This window comes from Tasmannia lanceolata, unplaced genomic scaffold, assembly GCF_043159265.1.
Source record: "Tasmannia lanceolata isolate RefF3 unplaced genomic scaffold, GAP_Taslan_0.1 ptg000007l, whole genome shotgun sequence".
Taxonomy (NCBI): domain Eukaryota; kingdom Viridiplantae; phylum Streptophyta; class Magnoliopsida; order Canellales; family Winteraceae; genus Tasmannia; species Tasmannia lanceolata.
In genome coordinates, this window is record NW_027518684.1 from 9,580,521 (window position 1) to 9,598,306 (window position 17,786).

General features: G+C 37.8%; 1 protein-coding gene across 1 annotated transcript; it reads left to right on the top strand.

Moving 5' to 3' along the window:
- Positions 1 to 414: 414 nt before the first annotated feature.
- Positions 415 to 15,710, top strand: PSL4 (calmodulin-binding protein). Its single transcript, XM_077385076.1, has 16 exons — positions 415 to 599; positions 702 to 815; positions 1,625 to 1,720; positions 2,805 to 3,044; positions 6,680 to 6,855; positions 9,556 to 9,648; positions 9,790 to 9,882; positions 10,687 to 11,041; positions 11,149 to 11,253; positions 11,340 to 11,441; positions 13,031 to 13,088; positions 13,204 to 13,272; positions 14,723 to 14,810; positions 14,894 to 14,955; positions 15,108 to 15,159; positions 15,272 to 15,710. Exons 1-16 carry the CDS (start codon positions 491 to 493, stop codon positions 15,332 to 15,334), a joined length of 1,875 nt encoding a protein of 624 aa, XP_077241191.1. The 5' UTR covers positions 415 to 490; the 3' UTR covers positions 15,335 to 15,710.
- Positions 15,711 to 17,786: the final 2,076 nt, after the last annotated feature.

Here is a 17,786-nt window from a genome sequence, read left to right on the forward strand (position 1 = left end):
GCAAGTTTGGGTACCTTGAATTTTTTTTTTCAGATAAACTAGTGTCTCGAGTGGAGATGAGGGTGACGTGGTTGAGAATAAAAACAAAAAGGAGGAAGCTAGTGATTAAAAGTGGCTAAAAGTCAGAAAACAAAAACTCTACTCAAAATATGATAGCAACTTTTTTTTCTTTTTTTTTAGCAACTTCTCTCTGTATTCGTGCCCTCCCAAATCTCTCCTTGTCCCATTAGGGCAGTGATAAATCGACCCCATATACAGGTAAGGGCCAATACTAGTATGTGGGCCCACATGATGTAGTATGGGTCCCGTTGTCCAAATGCCTGCACTGTACAAACGCTTTTCACTCGCGCGAGTGATGGTAGCAGTCACTATTCCCTAACAAATTGGCGTAAGAACTTCCATTTCTTATATACAGTGTCTGGTTCTTTCAATCAAAGGCAAAATCAAATTATTAGATCTTTCTCTTCTTCATTTTAGATCCCTTCAAACGATGAAAACAAACCATCTTCTCTCTCTCCTATTCTTTTGCATTTGTCTTTTTTCTCTTTTAATTTCAGCTTTTGCTCTATCCAAGGGTTTATTGGGAGTAGCCCCTGAAGGTATACGCTCTTATCTTCTCATTCCCTATTAGACAAGATCAAAACATATGTATTTTTTTTTCTTGTTTTAGTGATCTTTTCTGGATTTATTTGATGAATCAGATGAGAAATACTTCAAATCCGAGGTAATTAAATGCAAAGACGGATCCAAAAAGTTCACAAAAGAACAGCTGAATGATGAGTTCTGTGATTGTCCAGATGGGACTGATGAGCCAGGTAAATTATTTTATTTAATTATTTTTCTTTATTTTCTTCTATAGATCAATGGGTATTGCAAATTTTCTTCCCACATGTGTTTGGTGGGTTTCTTGGGTTTTTTTTTTTTGTGGGTTTTTTCATTTTCTTTTTTGAATGATATGGTTTTCTTGGTTGGTAGGTGTCTTTTACCTTAGTTGAATATCTGTTGGGTTGGGGTTGATTTGTTCATTAGGGAAACCCTTTTCTTTTTTACTGTTTTTACGCAAATGGGCACTTGTGAAAAGAAGAACATTCATAAAAAAAACAATTGAATGGTGAGTTTTGTAATTGCCCACATGGAACTGATGAACCATGTCTGTAATTAGAGGTTTTTTATTGTTAGTTTTTTCGTTTTGAATTTAGAGCAAATGGTAATTGCAACGTAGAGCATGTTTTGGGGGCTTATGGGTTGATAGGCATCTTTTATTTTATTTGCATTTTTGGTATGTTGGGGTTTGATTTGATTATTAGGGATAAAACGTAGAAAGTCATTATTCTATTTGTTTTTCTGTAGAGTTCTAGTAAAACAAAAAGAAATACTAACCTAACAACAGCTGAATGGTGAATGATGTGATTGACCAGATAGAACTGATGACCCATGTCTGCCATTTTAGTGTTTTTGTCCTTCTTTTTAGGATATTAAGTATGGTTCATTGCATTTTTTATTTTCTCATGTGTTTGGGAACTGATTTGGTCGATGGGTTTTATTTATTTAAGATGGAGTTTGCTTTTATCATTAGAGTTGGACAATGGAAATATCATGTCGTTAATTTTCTACAATTTATCAGGAACGTCGGCATGCCCGGAAGGAAAGTTCTATTGTCAGAATGTTGGCCACGCTCCCCTGAGGTTGTTTTCTTCTAGGGTGAATGATGGTATCTGTGGTAAGAACTATTTCCACCGTGATTGATTTTCTGACATTTTCTTTTGATCGTTGAAGAATAGGTAACATAAATCATAAGTTCTTGTCAATCAATAACATAATGGAAGTGTGAATTATTTGTTGATGTTATTGATACAGTAAGGAAGATGTGTTAGTTACCAAATAGTTGATACACTTTTTCTGCTACTCCCTGTTATTTTGACAGAGCATTCTAAATTGATGGCTGAACCTCTTTATCTTGGTTCTTGGGTTTCCTAAATATCAAAGCTTTGGCATGACAGTTGTCACTCTCTTATGTATCAATTTATGACTTCATAGTAAACACTTCAGTTATTTGCACTTGGGTACAGAGAATATTCTCTTTAATTACTCCTGCGTGAATCAATTTCTTCTTCGACAGGTTTGATATTTGGAACTATGTCAATCATAGAATCTTGTCATTTCTATGAAGGATGAAAGTACTACATAATTTAAGTTTGAATAAGTTCCATTTCTTTGTAATGCCTCCTTTTGCTGATTTACAACTACATAGACTTGGGAAAGTTTCCAGCTCCTTTGTGGAGGTTCTTGAACTGTTAAGAAACCTCCAAGGGAAGTTAAAATCGTGCATGCTTTGGGGATGCAGGCTAGTTGCTAAATAGTTTATGCAACAGATCTCAAATCTCAAGCTTCCCCACCCTATTTGTTGTAATTGACCTCAGTTTAGATGTGGGGCTCAGTTGTCTATATTTCCATCTTTGCTATGCAACAAAGTTCCATTTTACAAGAAAAAAGAGAGAAACAAAGTAAAGGAGATAGAAGAAATGCAACTGCATAACTGTTCATTAAATTTTAATGTAGTAACTACACTCAAACTTTCACTGCACATTCTAGTATTGATCCAAGCAATTTTTTTTTTTTGAATGGCATGATCCAAGCAAAATTAGCACCAAGAGCTAATGTTTTAGTGCTCGCTAGGGCATGTCTTGGTCTGTTACGACCTCTTGATATATCTTGGCGACTCACTGAAAATTCTGTCATGTTCTCTGTACTGTAGTAATGCATAACTTACTCATTTCTGTACTCTTTTTGGCCACGATGAGTAGATTGCTGTGATGGGAGTGATGAATATGAAGGGAAAGTGAAGTGTACAAATTCATGCTGGGAGGCTGGTAAAGTTGCCAGAGACAAATTGAAGAAGAAAATTGCGACATTTCAGGATGGAGTCACCATTCGGAAGCGTGAAGTAGAACAAGCAAAACAAGCAATTGCTAAAGATGAAGAAGAGTTGTCAAAGCTGAAAAGTCAGGAGAAAATACTCAAAGGCCTGGTCCAACAGCTGAAAGGTATATATAGTCTTGTGAATACCTTGCAAATCATGTTTTTGGATTCCTCTTTACAGACTTTCTTCCATACTGTTCCTAGTATCACTATCATCCAAGAATTCTCATGTAATTTTTTTGTTACCGTTGCCTCAGTTTTGATGAATTCATGATGGAAAAGAGTAGCCAACAAATGGTAAACAGCACCCCCCCCCCCCCCCCCCCCCCCACCCATACACACACACACACACACAAAATTGAATTTAAGTAAATGTTTCCAAACACTGTAGATGCGGCATTAGTTGAGGAAGCACATGCCAACCATCACAACTCTTCAATTCCAGAATGAAAATTAGTTAATTCATTTATCCATGGACATTGCACTACCCTAGTTGTGATATCGTGATAATTTTTTTGAATGGTAATATCATGCTAACTGGAGAAAATTCAAATATGTATTTGAAGTTTAGTGCCAGATTTTTTTTTGAATGGTATTAATTTAGTTCCAGATTGCTAGCATGATTAAATAAATATAAAGATGTTGGAGGCTTTGGTGGTCTTTATGCTTCTTTGCCAGATATGAGGCTGTTGTTAATGTTTCTATTTCTGAGAAAAAAATATTTAGCTCTACTTTGGGTGAATCGACCCCCCGTTTTGGGTTTCTTGAATGTTGACTGATCAAGCATATAATATTACCATATGCTCAAACAACAGGTAGTTTGCTGCCGATGAGGAGAGATCTGGTCTGGTATTGATCAGAACTTCCCCCTTAGATGGCCACTTACTAATGGTCATTTTTTTTATTTTTTATTTTTGAATGGTAAACTAGTGGTCATCTTGGGAGGGGTCTGACGCGAGGTTTGACTTTCAGCTGAAAAGATCGTGGTTCTGAACGCCCCCTCCCCCCTGCCAGCATTAACCCTCATATGGGTTTTCATTTTCATGTAATTAGATGGCCATAAGTGCAAAGATGGGGCCGGAGATGATGGTTACTTCGTTGATAAACAATGTTGCAACGGGAAGCACAGCGCATGTGAGTGGTACGACTGATTAGGATAGTGTTGCAGGTGATGGGCCACGCCCACAACCCAGTGTTTAAAACAACTTAGCTTTGGTAGTGCGAATAACGAAGGTTAGGCAGGTTCAAGGCTAGCAAAGCCGTGCAGGCCAGGAGTTGACCACATGATATCATGGTTGAGCAATCACTCGATACGAATGATGGTAAGTCATCTCGGGGCAAGGCATACAACCAATGATCGATGAAGGGTGGATGTTTGGGTAAGGGATTTGGGTTGAGGCCTCTCACTTCTCTCCTTCTCGTCCTGTCTTTTGGGTTCCCTCCCCTCTTGTTACTCTCTTGCTCATGCATTCTTGTGAGAGAGGAAATCTATGTAATAAAGGGTATTTTTATCATTAAAAAAAGTAACATATGCATCAAATGACCATCATCTCGGCTTTGGAAATGTTTGGTTTCCTTCCCTCTTGATTGGGGTTTTGTTGTATTTTTGGTTTTTTCTTCAAAATCTTGGGTTGTAGATTTATCATCTTGATCGCCAGGCTGATCCCCCGGTTCTTATTTCTTTTAATCCAATTCTTTACCATTCAAAAGAAGAAGAAGCATATGAATCAAATTAAAGGGGGTGGAACAACCAACAAATGGGTGCAAATATCATTTCCCTATGCATACATACACGTGTGTGTGTGTGTGTGTGTGTGTGTGTGTGTGTGTGCGCATCATAGTTTTAAAGCTCCTCCGCATCATCATGGATTCCCCTGAGTTGACTCCCTTTTGCCTTGGTCGCGTTCCGCATTTTGCCTTACAAAGTCAATAACAACTCCTTTGACTCCCCCGAGTTATGACCACGTCAACCGAGTACTCGATTGCTTCGTGCCGAGTCAACTAGGATTTTCTTTGGCCGCGCTGCATCCGCATTTTTAAACACTGGTGTGTGTACATTTTTTTTTTTTGGAATGGCGAATATTTTAACCCAAAGACTAAGGTGTTCTAAAAGCGTATACAAAGTCATAAGAAAGAGGAAAAGAACAAGAAAAGAAAATTATGAAAAAGAGACAATGTACTAGAGAGTCAAAGATGCCAAAAAGAATCTACCACCCCGACTTGACACACTCAAGGTGGAAGATGGTCGAATATGACAATCTCCTTTCTACCATCTCCCGATCACGCTAATGCATCTGCCTTCAAATTGGCCGATCCCCTGGCATGATGTATCTCTGCCTCAAGCACCTCCAAATAGTTGATTCTCCTCTATGGCATCTGCTAAGTGCCAAGGGTGTGGGGTCCCGTCTCTCGCCCTTCTAACTGTGTTGATGGAATCCCCCTTGATGATCAAGCAACTACTCATGCGAAGCGAATCAAACCAAGAAGCACCGAGACCTCTGCCTCAATAGCATCCCTCTCACCTAATGGGCCCGAAAAAGCAAAAGCCTAAATCACATATTTGTCTACTTTTCCATCAGTCCCACAATACCTGCCGGGCTAGGGTTTCCGAAACTCGACCCATCAAAGTTTAGCTTAAACCTCCCAGGAGGTAGAGGGGTCAACCCGAATACCTGATCACTTTCCAAGCTCCGAGTGAGAACTGGTCAACTGATCACCTCCCAAGCCCTATGGAAAGAAGTCACCGAGAATCTATTGAACATAGGAAAGACCGATGCCCATTAAACAACCTCCTAGGTGTATTCGCATACATGTTGCTACTTGAGTGTCTATTTTGATGGGCATGTATGTATATATAACTATATACATGGGAAATGATTGTTCCTCCCCCTTTTCTAGCCTGTCATTCCATCCTCCTTGACAATCTTTTGTGGCTTTTAAAAGTTTTCTTTTAAAAATGTCTAAAATATTCATTCAATTTAACTTTTCTTCCTCTTAGGTCTTTGGCTCTTTGCAAGCTTGAGGAAGAGTGACTGGGAAAAGAGGAAGATGTGAGAGAAAAGGAAATGAGAGAGAGGGTATAGAAAACAAAATTTACTAAAAAAATGCAATGACTAGTTGCACTCTCCAAATTTCCACAATGTTGAGATCCTTATGTTCAGGAAAACACTCAGTGGCACTTTCAGAATTCTCAAGACATTTTAGTTTTTTTTCTTTTATTTTAGTTAGTTAAATATGTTGAGACATGGATGAATCGTGCTTTGTTATTTTAGATTTTAGAATTTTGGATGTGTTTAGAGCTAAATATTTCTTACGCGCTTTTTATCATGTTTTATTAACACAAAGTTGTTTAAAACCGTTTTTTTACCACATTTAAAAAAAAAAACCTTTTTTTACCCAACCATTTTTTGAGCCACCTACGTTTTAAACCCGTTATGGCTTGGCTTTTTTTATCATCATATGTTTTGCTAACTAAGAGGGTGAGCCTTGGTGCAATGGTAAGGTTGCTCCATTGTGACCTGGTGGTCACGGGTTCAAGTCACGGAAACAGCCTCTCTGCAAAGCAGGGGTAAGGCTGTGTACATCTAGCCCTCCCCAGACCCCGCAATGGCGGAAGCCACGTGCACTGGGCCGCCCGTTTTGTTATGCTTTGTTAACTAAGATCACCTACTTAAAAATGTTGGTCCCATGAACCTTGGTTGTTTAATTGGTGATATGAGGCTCCACGTCTTGTAACTTATTTGCTTGACCTTCTACACAGAGCGTAAGGAACAAGTAGAAAAGGCAGAGGAAAAAGAGCGCCTAGAAAAAGAAAAGGAAGAGAAGAGACTAAGAGAATCTGAAAAGAGACCCAACGAGCAAGAAGAACAGTCTCAGGAAAAACCTCCTAATGATTCAGAGGAGGCCGTAGATGAACTGCCAGAGAAGTTGTATCAGGTTAGTCCCCACCACCACCACCACCACCACCACCACCACCACCGCCACCACACACACACACACACACTCACACACTCTTTACTTGTTGCTTTACATTTGACTAGTAACTGGAATAGCTTGGTAAGCAGTTTTTTTTTTTTAATAAAATGGTAAATAGTAAGCAGCATATCTTAAAAGTCTTTTTTTCCTTCTAATTGAACCATGGATTTATTATGAAAAGTTAGTGCATCATGATTAGATTTAGCTCTTACTGTTGTAGGTGCAACTGTAAGTTGTTTACCCATTTACCTCAGCAGTCTGTATATTGATTATATTTTAAAAAGGGGAAATGATACCCACACTCCCTTGTTTTCGATAATGATGCTGCTCTCTTTATTAAAAACTTCTTTGATTAGCCGTTGGTAACTTTGTGAGAATTGTGATAGCCTACCTGAAAAAGAGAAAGGAGTATCCTTATAAGAACAAGGTAGCATTTCTCATCAGATGTCTATTAAACTGAATAAACCTCAGAAGTTTGTTTTCCCTCCCATGGTAATAGCAGAACCACTAAATGAGAAATGAAAGGTACGAAGTCCTGAATACAAAAAAGAAATTCAGAAAAGTTGGTTCCATTGGAATTTCATCCAGTCATTTTACTCAGGGTTATTTGAGCGTTAATTTGTCTCAAGGTTCTAACCGGTGTACTTTACTCATCTTTAAATGTTCTACTCAACTCATAACTTTTAAGGGGATTCTATTAAAAAAATAAAAAATAAAAATAAAGCGTTGATTGTTTTAATTTCACTGGCTAGGCATTTTCATTAGACTCAGCAACTATAATTTTGATGGGGAATGTAAATAAGATTAAATTCTATGCTGCTGTATATCGTAGTGGAATGCACTCATACTATCTTGGCTATCCAAGTTTTCACATTATGTGCACTATTGAAAGAGAAGGGGTTCAACTGATTCTATTGAAAGATTTCAGATTAGACGGTAATAGTGTTTGTGGGATCAGCGACATGAGCACAATGAATGGTTTATACCCTCGAAAATCAATGTAGTGATGAACCAAGAGCAAGGCACGGATGTGAATTTAGATGGGTTTCCTCCTATTGTGTTTCTTCATGGGGCTTTTTTCCCGATTTGGTCTTGAGGTATGTATTTTTTGGGCTTTTATGTTTTTCTTGTTTGCGAAGGCTAGCGGGAATGTCGTATTTCCAGGTGCACGACTATAATTGTTCTTTTGAATAAATAAAATAAACAGTTTGGTTAACTCGGATGGGTGTGGCTCTTTGGTTTAAAGTCATGGGCATGCTCCCCAGTGACAAGAGTTCGAATTAGTAAACCGATGCACGTGGTTTACGAGTGATTGCGCGCATCCATAGGGATTAGTCCCGCCCTAAAATGGGGTGGGGATACCCTATGTCATAAAAAAAAAAACAGTTTGGTTCAAATCGCGTATTCATGTCATTGCAGAAAACTAACACTGTCTCATCATTGAACCATAGCCATCACAAATATTACATGCCAAAAATCTAACTGCAATAAACAGTAGCACTACAAAGGGACATCATGCCAAGGTTTTAAATGTCAGTTTCTGTATGCACGTCGGTCGCTACAAAAATAGAAACACGTCGGTTTCGGTCATAGATTTTGCTGAAAATCTGATAAAAGCACAAAAGTTTATGAAAATGCATGAAAATAATGGAAATTTAAGATTAAACTTTAGGAAATGCTAGAATAAGCATAGATACACACTTAGAAACCATCACATAATCAAGACAAGCATCCACAAAATCCGTAATTTTATACAAACAAATTCTAATATTCTACCCTCCGTGTAACTCACAAAAACTTGCTTCCCGAAGATATTCATTTTGTGTTCCTAGACACGTCAAACAGTCCAACAGATGTTAGGAAATCCTTTTTATTCCATTGTGATGCTCGGAGATCAAGGGGCTGCAGCCTCTTACGAAAACCATTTCTGGGATCTCTGTCACTGGAACTGTCTGGCCTACGTTTAGGGAAATATGGGGTTAAACACAAAAAAGGAAATCATTACCAGCTAATCATGTTTCTTGGTTGCCTAGGGTTCATATCTGCCTATGTTGCATATCCCAATCAAGGAACTCTGTATTGTTTATGTATAGTTTTCCTAGATTTTGTTGTTTCTTAATTGTGAGTAGCTTCTTCAATTAGATTTAAGTCTGAGAATTTTTATAAATACGAGATTTTATTTTACCTTTTTTCCATTTCAAAAAAAATAAAAATAAATTATAAATACGAGTAGAATGTCCGACCTTTGAGAATCAGTTATTTTTTCTTCTATATTTTCTATTTCCCCTAATTCCTCCAGGCAATTTGGCACTGCATCTGGGACTTTCTGAAAAAAAAATTGTATATACTAGAGCAGTATGATCAACTGTGGTTTTCTATTGTTGATCCACATTCTCAAGCACAATGGTCATAGAGATTTTTTGTTAACTAGGTATTGTTGTACTTTATTAAGAAGCTGCAGACACCTGACCTTCATTTTACTTTGTATGTTGTAATACCTTTTTCTAGTCTATTTGAATGCTTCCTCTCTATCATAGACGTTTGATTTCGTACTGTCAATTGTTCAATTGTCATAAACTATAGTCCTTCAATATATTCTATTAGGCCTTATTTCAGGTAATTTCCTCTCTTCTAATTCTTGATTTTATACTCTGGTAATAGCACGGAACAGACGTCCTTGGTGACCCTACGTTTGAAGATGAAAATGGTGTTAGCGACAGAAATCATCCATCTTTCAATCATGTTGCAGAAGAGGTAGCCTTTTTTCTGTTTCTTTTTTTCTTTTTTTTGATAAGAAGAGGAGGTACCCTGTTCTGCTACCATAAATTGATTAAAGTGGTGCTTGTTTGCTTTCCCGTCTATATTTCTAATCTCGGGATTGTATTCTTTTCATAGGATGCAACAAATAACAACGAAAAAGCAGTGGTTAAAGATGAGAATGATCATGATGCTAGAGGGGAGGCATCTTCCAGTAATGTTGTGAAACAGGTAGTGAAAAATTCTGTTTGTGGGTTCCATTCTACTAACAGAGTTGTCCAGGGACGGTGTTTTTGTACCACCATGGCACCCCTTTCTTATCTCAAGTATCTAACTTTGACTCCCATACCTCAAGCGTGACATATTAAACAAGTAACCCAGTTTATGGCATTGACTTGGGAATGCGTACTGATTCCAAACTGTGCTATCGCTTTGGCTGCACATTTGATGATGTTAGAAATTGGTGTAGAAGAGAGAAACAGGGCAGAAAACTCCCCCACATCTCTAGGTAGTTGATTATTTTATTCAAAATGTATGTTGTAAGTGAAAAAAAAAAGAATATAAACCTGAAGAAGCAATAGGTGACTAACTTCCAACCTATGCACATTGAAAATGTAGCATCCAGTTGGTTTGTAGATATATCTTATGCCTAGCATGCTAGTGATCTGATGCAGTTGGTTCTTTCTAAGTCTCTTTAGTAGAAACATCTGCTTAGCTTTCTGCTTTGATGTATGGAGTGTGCTTATTCTCTCGAATAACGTGGCAATCTACCTCCATATGCTTTGTCATTTCGTGGAAACTTGATTAAATGGAAATGCGAAACTGGGTTTACTGAGACTGAAGTGTAAACTGGGTTTACTGTGACTAAAGTTTAACTGTGATCTTCTCTATATAACCTTATTATATTAACATGGATGCTTTCTCTATAACAGAACTATATGTGTGTGCCATACTTGTATAGTTCAAAGAGTTTCTTTGATGGCTTGGTAACCTTCTTAGTCATGCGCATATGAATGTTGTATACTCACTTACCAGGAGCAAGAAGGATCTCACAATACTGAAGGGTTATCTAGAGAAGAACTGGGTCGTCTTGTGGCTTCTCGTTGGACGGGAGAAAATGCTGGGCAGGAAGCTAATGAATTAGATAGTGCTAGAGAGATAGAACCCGAAGACAATCCAGAGATCCCAGAAGAAAATACACAAGACGATGATGATTATGATGGATACTCTTCAGAAACAGATGAAGATAAGCATAAGTATGATGAAGAGAGCCAAAGACTTGCTGACGAAGAGATGGAAAATGAGAACGTAGATGAGTATCGAGAAGAGGAGCAAGATGTCCCTAATCTCTCATATAACACTGACGTAGAAGAAAAAACAGACTTTCCAGGTTTTTTTTAATCTCACGATCCCTTTGAAGTTGCAAATTTTCTAAAATTTGTTGGAATATGTGATTTCGTTTTTCTATTCTAACTCATATTCACCGTTCTTCTTTAGATATAACACGCCAGAGTAGCTCATCTTGGTTGGATAAGATACAACAAACTGTCCGAAGCATTTTACAGGCAGTTAACTTGTTTAATACTCCGGTGGATAAATCAGGTAAGGCTTTGTAAAATTTAATATTTGGGTACTCATTGAAATGAAAGCATGGAAACTCGTCATTTATTGTCTGTTAATCTCTGCAGAGGCTGCTCGTGTTCGAAAGGAATATGACGAGTCTAGTCTGAAGTTATCCAAATTGCAATCAAGAATATCAAGTCTGACTGAAAAACTGAAACAAGATTTTGGTGAGTATGTCGTAGCAATATCGTGTCTTCCAGTATGTTCCTATATATATATATATATATATATATATATATATATATATATATATATATATATATATATATATATATATATAGAGAGAGAGAGAGAGAGAGAGAGAGAGAGAGAGAGAGAGAGAGAGAGAGAACCATTTTTTTGGTGCGCTTAAGTTGTTATAATGCCTCCCATTCGTTTAAATGTTTGGGTTCCGCCGGGTCCCGCTAAAGAGCACCAATGTGAGGCGTTATAACAACTTAACCGCACCAACACTTTTCTCATATATATATATATATATATATATATATATATATATATAGAGGAAAGGGGGGTGTACCAACTTAACCGCACCAACACTTTTCCCATGTGAGCTAGCTTTCCCAATCACATGGGTCCCACATTTTGGGGAGTGATCCAAACCATTCATTTGCAAGGCCTTATCATAGATAGGGGGTGTACCAAAAATCAGCTCCATAGGATCATCCTAACCCCTCCATTTGTGGAGGACAAAAATGGGGCAGATTTGTGTCTGTCCATTTTTGTCCTCCACAAATGGAGGGGTTAGGATGATCCTATGGAGCTGATTTTTAGTACACCCCCCATCTATGTAAGGGACTTTCAAATGAATGCTTTGGATCATCCTAACAAAGTGGGCCCCCATGTGATACCATTCATTTGAAAGGCCCTTACATAGATAGGGTGTGTACAAAAAATCGGCTCCATAGGATCATCCTAACCCATCCAAAAGTGGAGGGCAAAATGGACAGACATTGTTTGCCACAAATCTGCCCATTTTTTCCCTCCACTTTTGGAGGGGTTAGGATGATCCAATGGAGCCGATTTTTGGTACACACCCTATCTATGATGGGGCCTTGCAAATGAATGGTTTGGATCACCACAAACAATGTGGGGCCCATGTGTTTGGGCCCTCAAGCTCATATAAGCTCTATGAGCTTCAAGCTCACAATCATTTTCCTCTCTCTCTCTCTCTCTCTCTCTATATATATATATATATATATATTCTAGTAAGGAGTTTCTGAGCTCGAGCTCAAATAGCTTATTTGAGCTCGAGCATCAAAAACTCATGTGGTCCCACATTTTTGGGGTGATCCAAAACATTCATTTGAAAGGCCCTTACATGGATAGGGTGCCTACAAAAAATTAGGTCCATAGGATCATCCTAACCCATCCAAAAGTGGAGGGAAAAATGGACAGATACTGTTTCTCCACAGATCTGTCCATTTTTTCCCTCCACAAATGGAAGGGTTATGATGATCCTATGGACCTGATTTTTTGTAGGCACCCTATCCATGTAAGGGCCTTTCAAATGAATGCTTTGGATCACCCCAAAAAATGTGGGCCCACGAGTTTTTGAGCTCGAGCTCAGATAAGCTTATCTGAGCTCGTAGGATCCTATTGAGCTATTGGAAAGGAAAGGAAAGGGTGCTTGCCTAATAGCATAGTTAATAATTCATCTATTCTTCTCTGCATATGTTTGCAAGATATATCGTTTGTCTGGCTATATTTTTTAGACATGTGTCCAACCATTTGCTGAACTCTAATCTTTCCATGCTAGGGCCGGAGAAAGAATTTTATTCATTCTACGATCGCTGCTTTGAGAACAAGGAAAATAAGTATCCAGCTCCTCTCTTCTACTCATTTACATGTCCCTGAGATAGTCTTATAGAACTGATTGGTTCTTGCCATTTCTTTTTATTTCCTTACGGCCTCGACATTTCTTTCTTCCAGGTATGTCTACAAGGTGTGTCCATTTAAAAAGGCTTCCCAGGTGGAAGGCCACAGTACCACTCAACTGGGGTAAGATCCCATAGCTTGCTGCTACGGGGAATTCTTGATTTCAGAATTAGTAGCTTTATGTTCACTAATGTTATATTCTGCTTGAAGGTTTTTGCCCTATTCAAATATATCCCCACTCGTATGATCTGTGCAAATGGCATAACACAGATTAGTGATATCACGACATTGCCGGTTGCTATTTGCTAGTTTTTATTTTTAGTGACTTGATGCCATTTACAATTTCTAGTCCATTCCTGGGCTTTCTAATGGATGCTTTTGTGTGGAAGGTAGGAAAATGTCAGAATTTTATGAGTCATATGTATAAACAAAAGGCTAAGCAACTGAAATTGTCACATATTAAGTGAAATTACTTGTATATTGGACAAATTCAATATACATATGAATTGAAGGAAAGTCTCTTTGTGATTGAAGGAAATTCCTTCTAATATGGCTTACAGTTATCAGATGGAAGTTGTTTTGATCGGCTCCATTGTTATCGAAGTCTAGTACAACCCGCTAGCTACTGGTATTATGATTTGTAAAATTTTGTCTAGTAGATGAGTGGGGACCGTGGGACTAAAGAGGAAAATTGTACATGATCAAAGAGTTGTTGAAGATGACTCTCGGTGAATGATGAATAGGATACATTTAAAAATATGTGAGTTAAGCGGCAACCGTTTTTCTTTATGGTCTTCCTTGGTGAAGTTAAAGACTGCATCTGAAGGCCACAATCTCGGGTTCAAAACTAGGAGGAAATTGGGGTTGGGTCCGCCCCTGCCTCGGGATGTCTTCACTCTTCCGTATGGTCTTCCCTACAAAATATTTTCTTTAAGAACAGATGTCAATCATGATACATGGTTTGGTGGCAAGTCCAGAATTTGTTGATCTTGGTCCTCGTTAGATGTGAAAGGGTGACACCTCGCTATTGTTCCTTTTTATATTTTAAATAGAGTTAGTTAATATTTATTTTCTGTTTTGTATTACATGGAGGCAACTTTAATTTCACTAGAACTGACAAAACATGACATACAGTTTTAAAAAATCTTGGGGTTTCTGAACACGACCAAAATTTAAAACCATGATCTTAGTTAAGCATACAGTCTCTATGCTTTCAAAATAGCAGTCTTTGCTTGGAAGTACTCTATTTATAGGGTTTGGAATGAGCTTTATAGGGTTTGGAAGGAGCTTTATAGGGTTTGAAGTCTCTACCAAAGAAACATTCAATTGTAGGTTACAACTACATTATTAATATATGAAGCAACCTATGTATTACTAGGGAATGCATTGTTTATTGTCTGCAAATCAGCCCTAGGCGTCATTAGTATTTTCTCAAATGATATGTAAGTTAACCTGACAGTCTATGCTTTCAGAATAGACTTTGTATAAACATTTAAACAGAATCATGCTCTATCCATCTAAACAATTCTATCATAGCAACTTAGTGTTTTAATCCATTAATGGAAATCACCAGGCAATGGGAGAAATTTGAGGATTCTTACAGAACCATGCAATTTTCACATGGCGATAGATGCTGGAATGGCCCTGACAGAAGTTTAAAGGTGCTGAATATCTTGGTAGATCATTCTCTAATGTGGGTTCCTATTGATATTTGTAATTCTTATTTTGCATTGCTTCTTTACAGGTCAGGCTTAGATGCGCATTGACAAATGAGCTTACTGATGTTGACGAACCAAGCCGTTGCGAGTAAGACCCTCTCTTTCCTATTTTATTTTTTCAAATCATTGCTGTGTCACACACAGATCGTGGAACCTGTTGATCCATCTACTAGAAAGAAACCTTAATTTATCTTTTTTTTCTTGTTTTTGGTATTATGTGTCTAATATGCTTGTTTACAGATATGTTGCACTGCTGTCGACTCCTGCTCTATGCGTAGAAGAAAGGCTAAAGGTAATCTTTGTATTCAACTGTTATGAGTTCTCCTTTCCACATAATTCAACCCCCTCCCGCAAAACCCACCAACATGTTTAATGAGAACGAGCTAAACTGGCGAATGCAACAGGAACTGCAACATAAACTGGATTCGATGAACATGGATCAACCGCAAAGCCATGACGAGCTTTAAAATATGAGGATTCATCATCGAAAGCCCTTTGTTTAGCGGCAAGGGTAGCCATGAACTGGTTGGTTTAATTCCTCTGAGAGCTATTGTCTCTTGCTGAAGATCTGTAGATGTACGAAACAACCACACAGCCATTTAAATAATGGCCAAAGATATGAAGTGGCCTCTCAATACCAAGTTTTCGAGCTCGCTTCTTTCTACAGTTGTCATTTTTTTTTCAAAAGGGACAGATTACGGCGCAAGACTATTTACAACAAATCAAGTTCAGGACATTCTGATCTTTGATTCTGATCCGTCCCATCACTAGATGGTCTAATTCTGCTTAATAATTTCTATTTTTTCTGAACTGAACTTAAATTAAATGTTTCTTTTGATTCCAGCTTTGTCACTAGCTAATTTGCACTTTTGTCTTGCCACCATTTTCATAGTCTCTCTACCATATCTTACCACTAGTTTATGGTGTTAATTGGCCCACCATTATTACCATGGAATTTAGCTTAATGATGTGCATTTGAGCTGTGAAAGGTCTGATAATTTGCCAAGGCCATGTTTGTTTTAGATTTTGACACTGATTGTGAGTCTGAAACCCATTATTGGTCCCAAAATCACGTTTAATTGAATACAATAAGGGCCCGTTTGGATGCGGAGAAGATTTTGATTTGGAATTCTCAAATTTGCATCCCTTTTTGCGTTGACATTTGGATCCCGATCAAATACTTGAATTTCCAATTCAGCGAGTGACAGTGAAAAAATCAGATTTTCAAATAAGCTGTGGAAATAAGAAATTGGAAATCCACAGATCTGACAGTTTCCTTCACCCTCTTGGCTCCTCAACCTCTCCCCTGCAGCAGGAATTACCCCCTTCTCTCTCTGTCTCCCTCAACATGAGCTGGCAGATCTATTCATTTTGTACTGAAAACTCAATTCCAAATCCAAATACAAAATTCCAAATCCAAATACAAAATCTGAGGTATCCAAAAGGGCCCTAATTGGTTTTGGATTCATTCACAATTGGTTCTTTTGGATTTTGAGAACCGATTGTGAGTCCAAAACTGATGGATTTTAGTCCAATAATCCATCAGTTTTGGACTCACAATCGGTTCTCAAAATCCAAAACAAACATGGCCTAATTGGTAAGAGCTTCATCAACTATTTGAAAACTCATTATCAGTTCAAATTGATCTGTACTTGGATACGGGTAGGTGCAAGCCTGAAGAAATATCCATTAGCTTAACCTTTCTAATGTCAAAAAAGATCTAATAATCACTAAGTTGTGAGTCTAATTGTACTTGGATCTTCATCAGATCTGAGTATTGAGTGTTTCAACCTTTGATGCATGTTCATTATTGTGTGCTTAAGATAACAGAGGCCAACCTTCACCATCTTATGATCATCTGTAGTGAGCTTTAATTTAGACAGATCCACTGTAGTTTCTGCAATCTTGACAGGTCAGTTCAGAGTTTTGGTTTCCTATATGAACTGCTAATTTTGCATTTTTGATGAATAATTCTCAGAAAATTTGGCTGGGTGAGTTTTTACTGGATGGATGCACAGATTTTTCTGAAATTGATGGTAGTGACCCTAAATTAGGCGTACAAAATAAAGTGGGGGCCACTTGCTTAATGATCCAAACCATCTATTTCTTGGGCTTTGCTAGGGATGGGAAATGAAGATAAATTCCCTTTTCACTGGACGATTTTAACACTCCATTAGGGATAGGTTTTGCTCAGTCGCCCATCAGATTTTGATCATTGAGTCATACTTTCCTCATTGTTTTTTCTTAGAAAATATGCACATCCATCATATAAGAATCCTCAGCCCATATTTGGTTATCATGAATTTTTTCCATTCAATATTAGTTCCACCCAAATGGTGAAGCAGGGGCACGAGAAAGACAAGAGGGTATGTGTGAGAAGTGGGTAAACACCAAAAAAAAAAAAAAAAACTATACTCAAAATTTTCCTTTTATTTTTTGGCCTCTTCTCACAGTCCAGTCATGATAACAGATGCTAATATGCTATGCTTAATGCTTCTCCATAATGGATGGTTTAGATGTGTTTAAGAAAGTGATACTTGAACCTTTCCACCTTCTTTTCACAAAGATATGCTATAAGAAGGACATAAAATGCACCTAAGGTGCTTTAGACTTTGATTTCACGCAGTGTGCCACCGCCACACTTTGGTGCCTTCTCTTTCTTTTCCATGTTCTCATATCATGACAGACACGAGAAAGGAATACACATCTCTTTTAAAATGACCGATGTGGCCCAATTTTGTAATGTATGTACTCAACAAAAAAGAAAATAAAAGAATATCTACAGAGAGAAGCGGTTAGCTATAAGCCTATAACATTATTCCATGTGTATCATACCCCAATTTTTTGTGATTTATGTAAGCCTCCATCCTAATTGTAGAAGAAGATGGATATGACTCTTTTGATATAGGGGAAAAAATT

Coding starts and splice junctions, on each gene's coding strand:
- PSL4 (XM_077385076.1), top strand. CDS start 491: ATGAAAACAAACCATCTTCTCTCTCTCCTATTCTTTTGCATTTGTCTT. Junction 9,649..9,789: donor TCAATCATGTTGCAGAAGAG/GTAGCCTTTTTT, acceptor TTCTTTTCATAG/GATGCAACAAATAACAACGA. Junction 13,089..13,203: donor TTTGAGAACAAGGAAAATAA/GTATCCAGCTCC, acceptor TCTTTCTTCCAG/GTATGTCTACAAGGTGTGTC.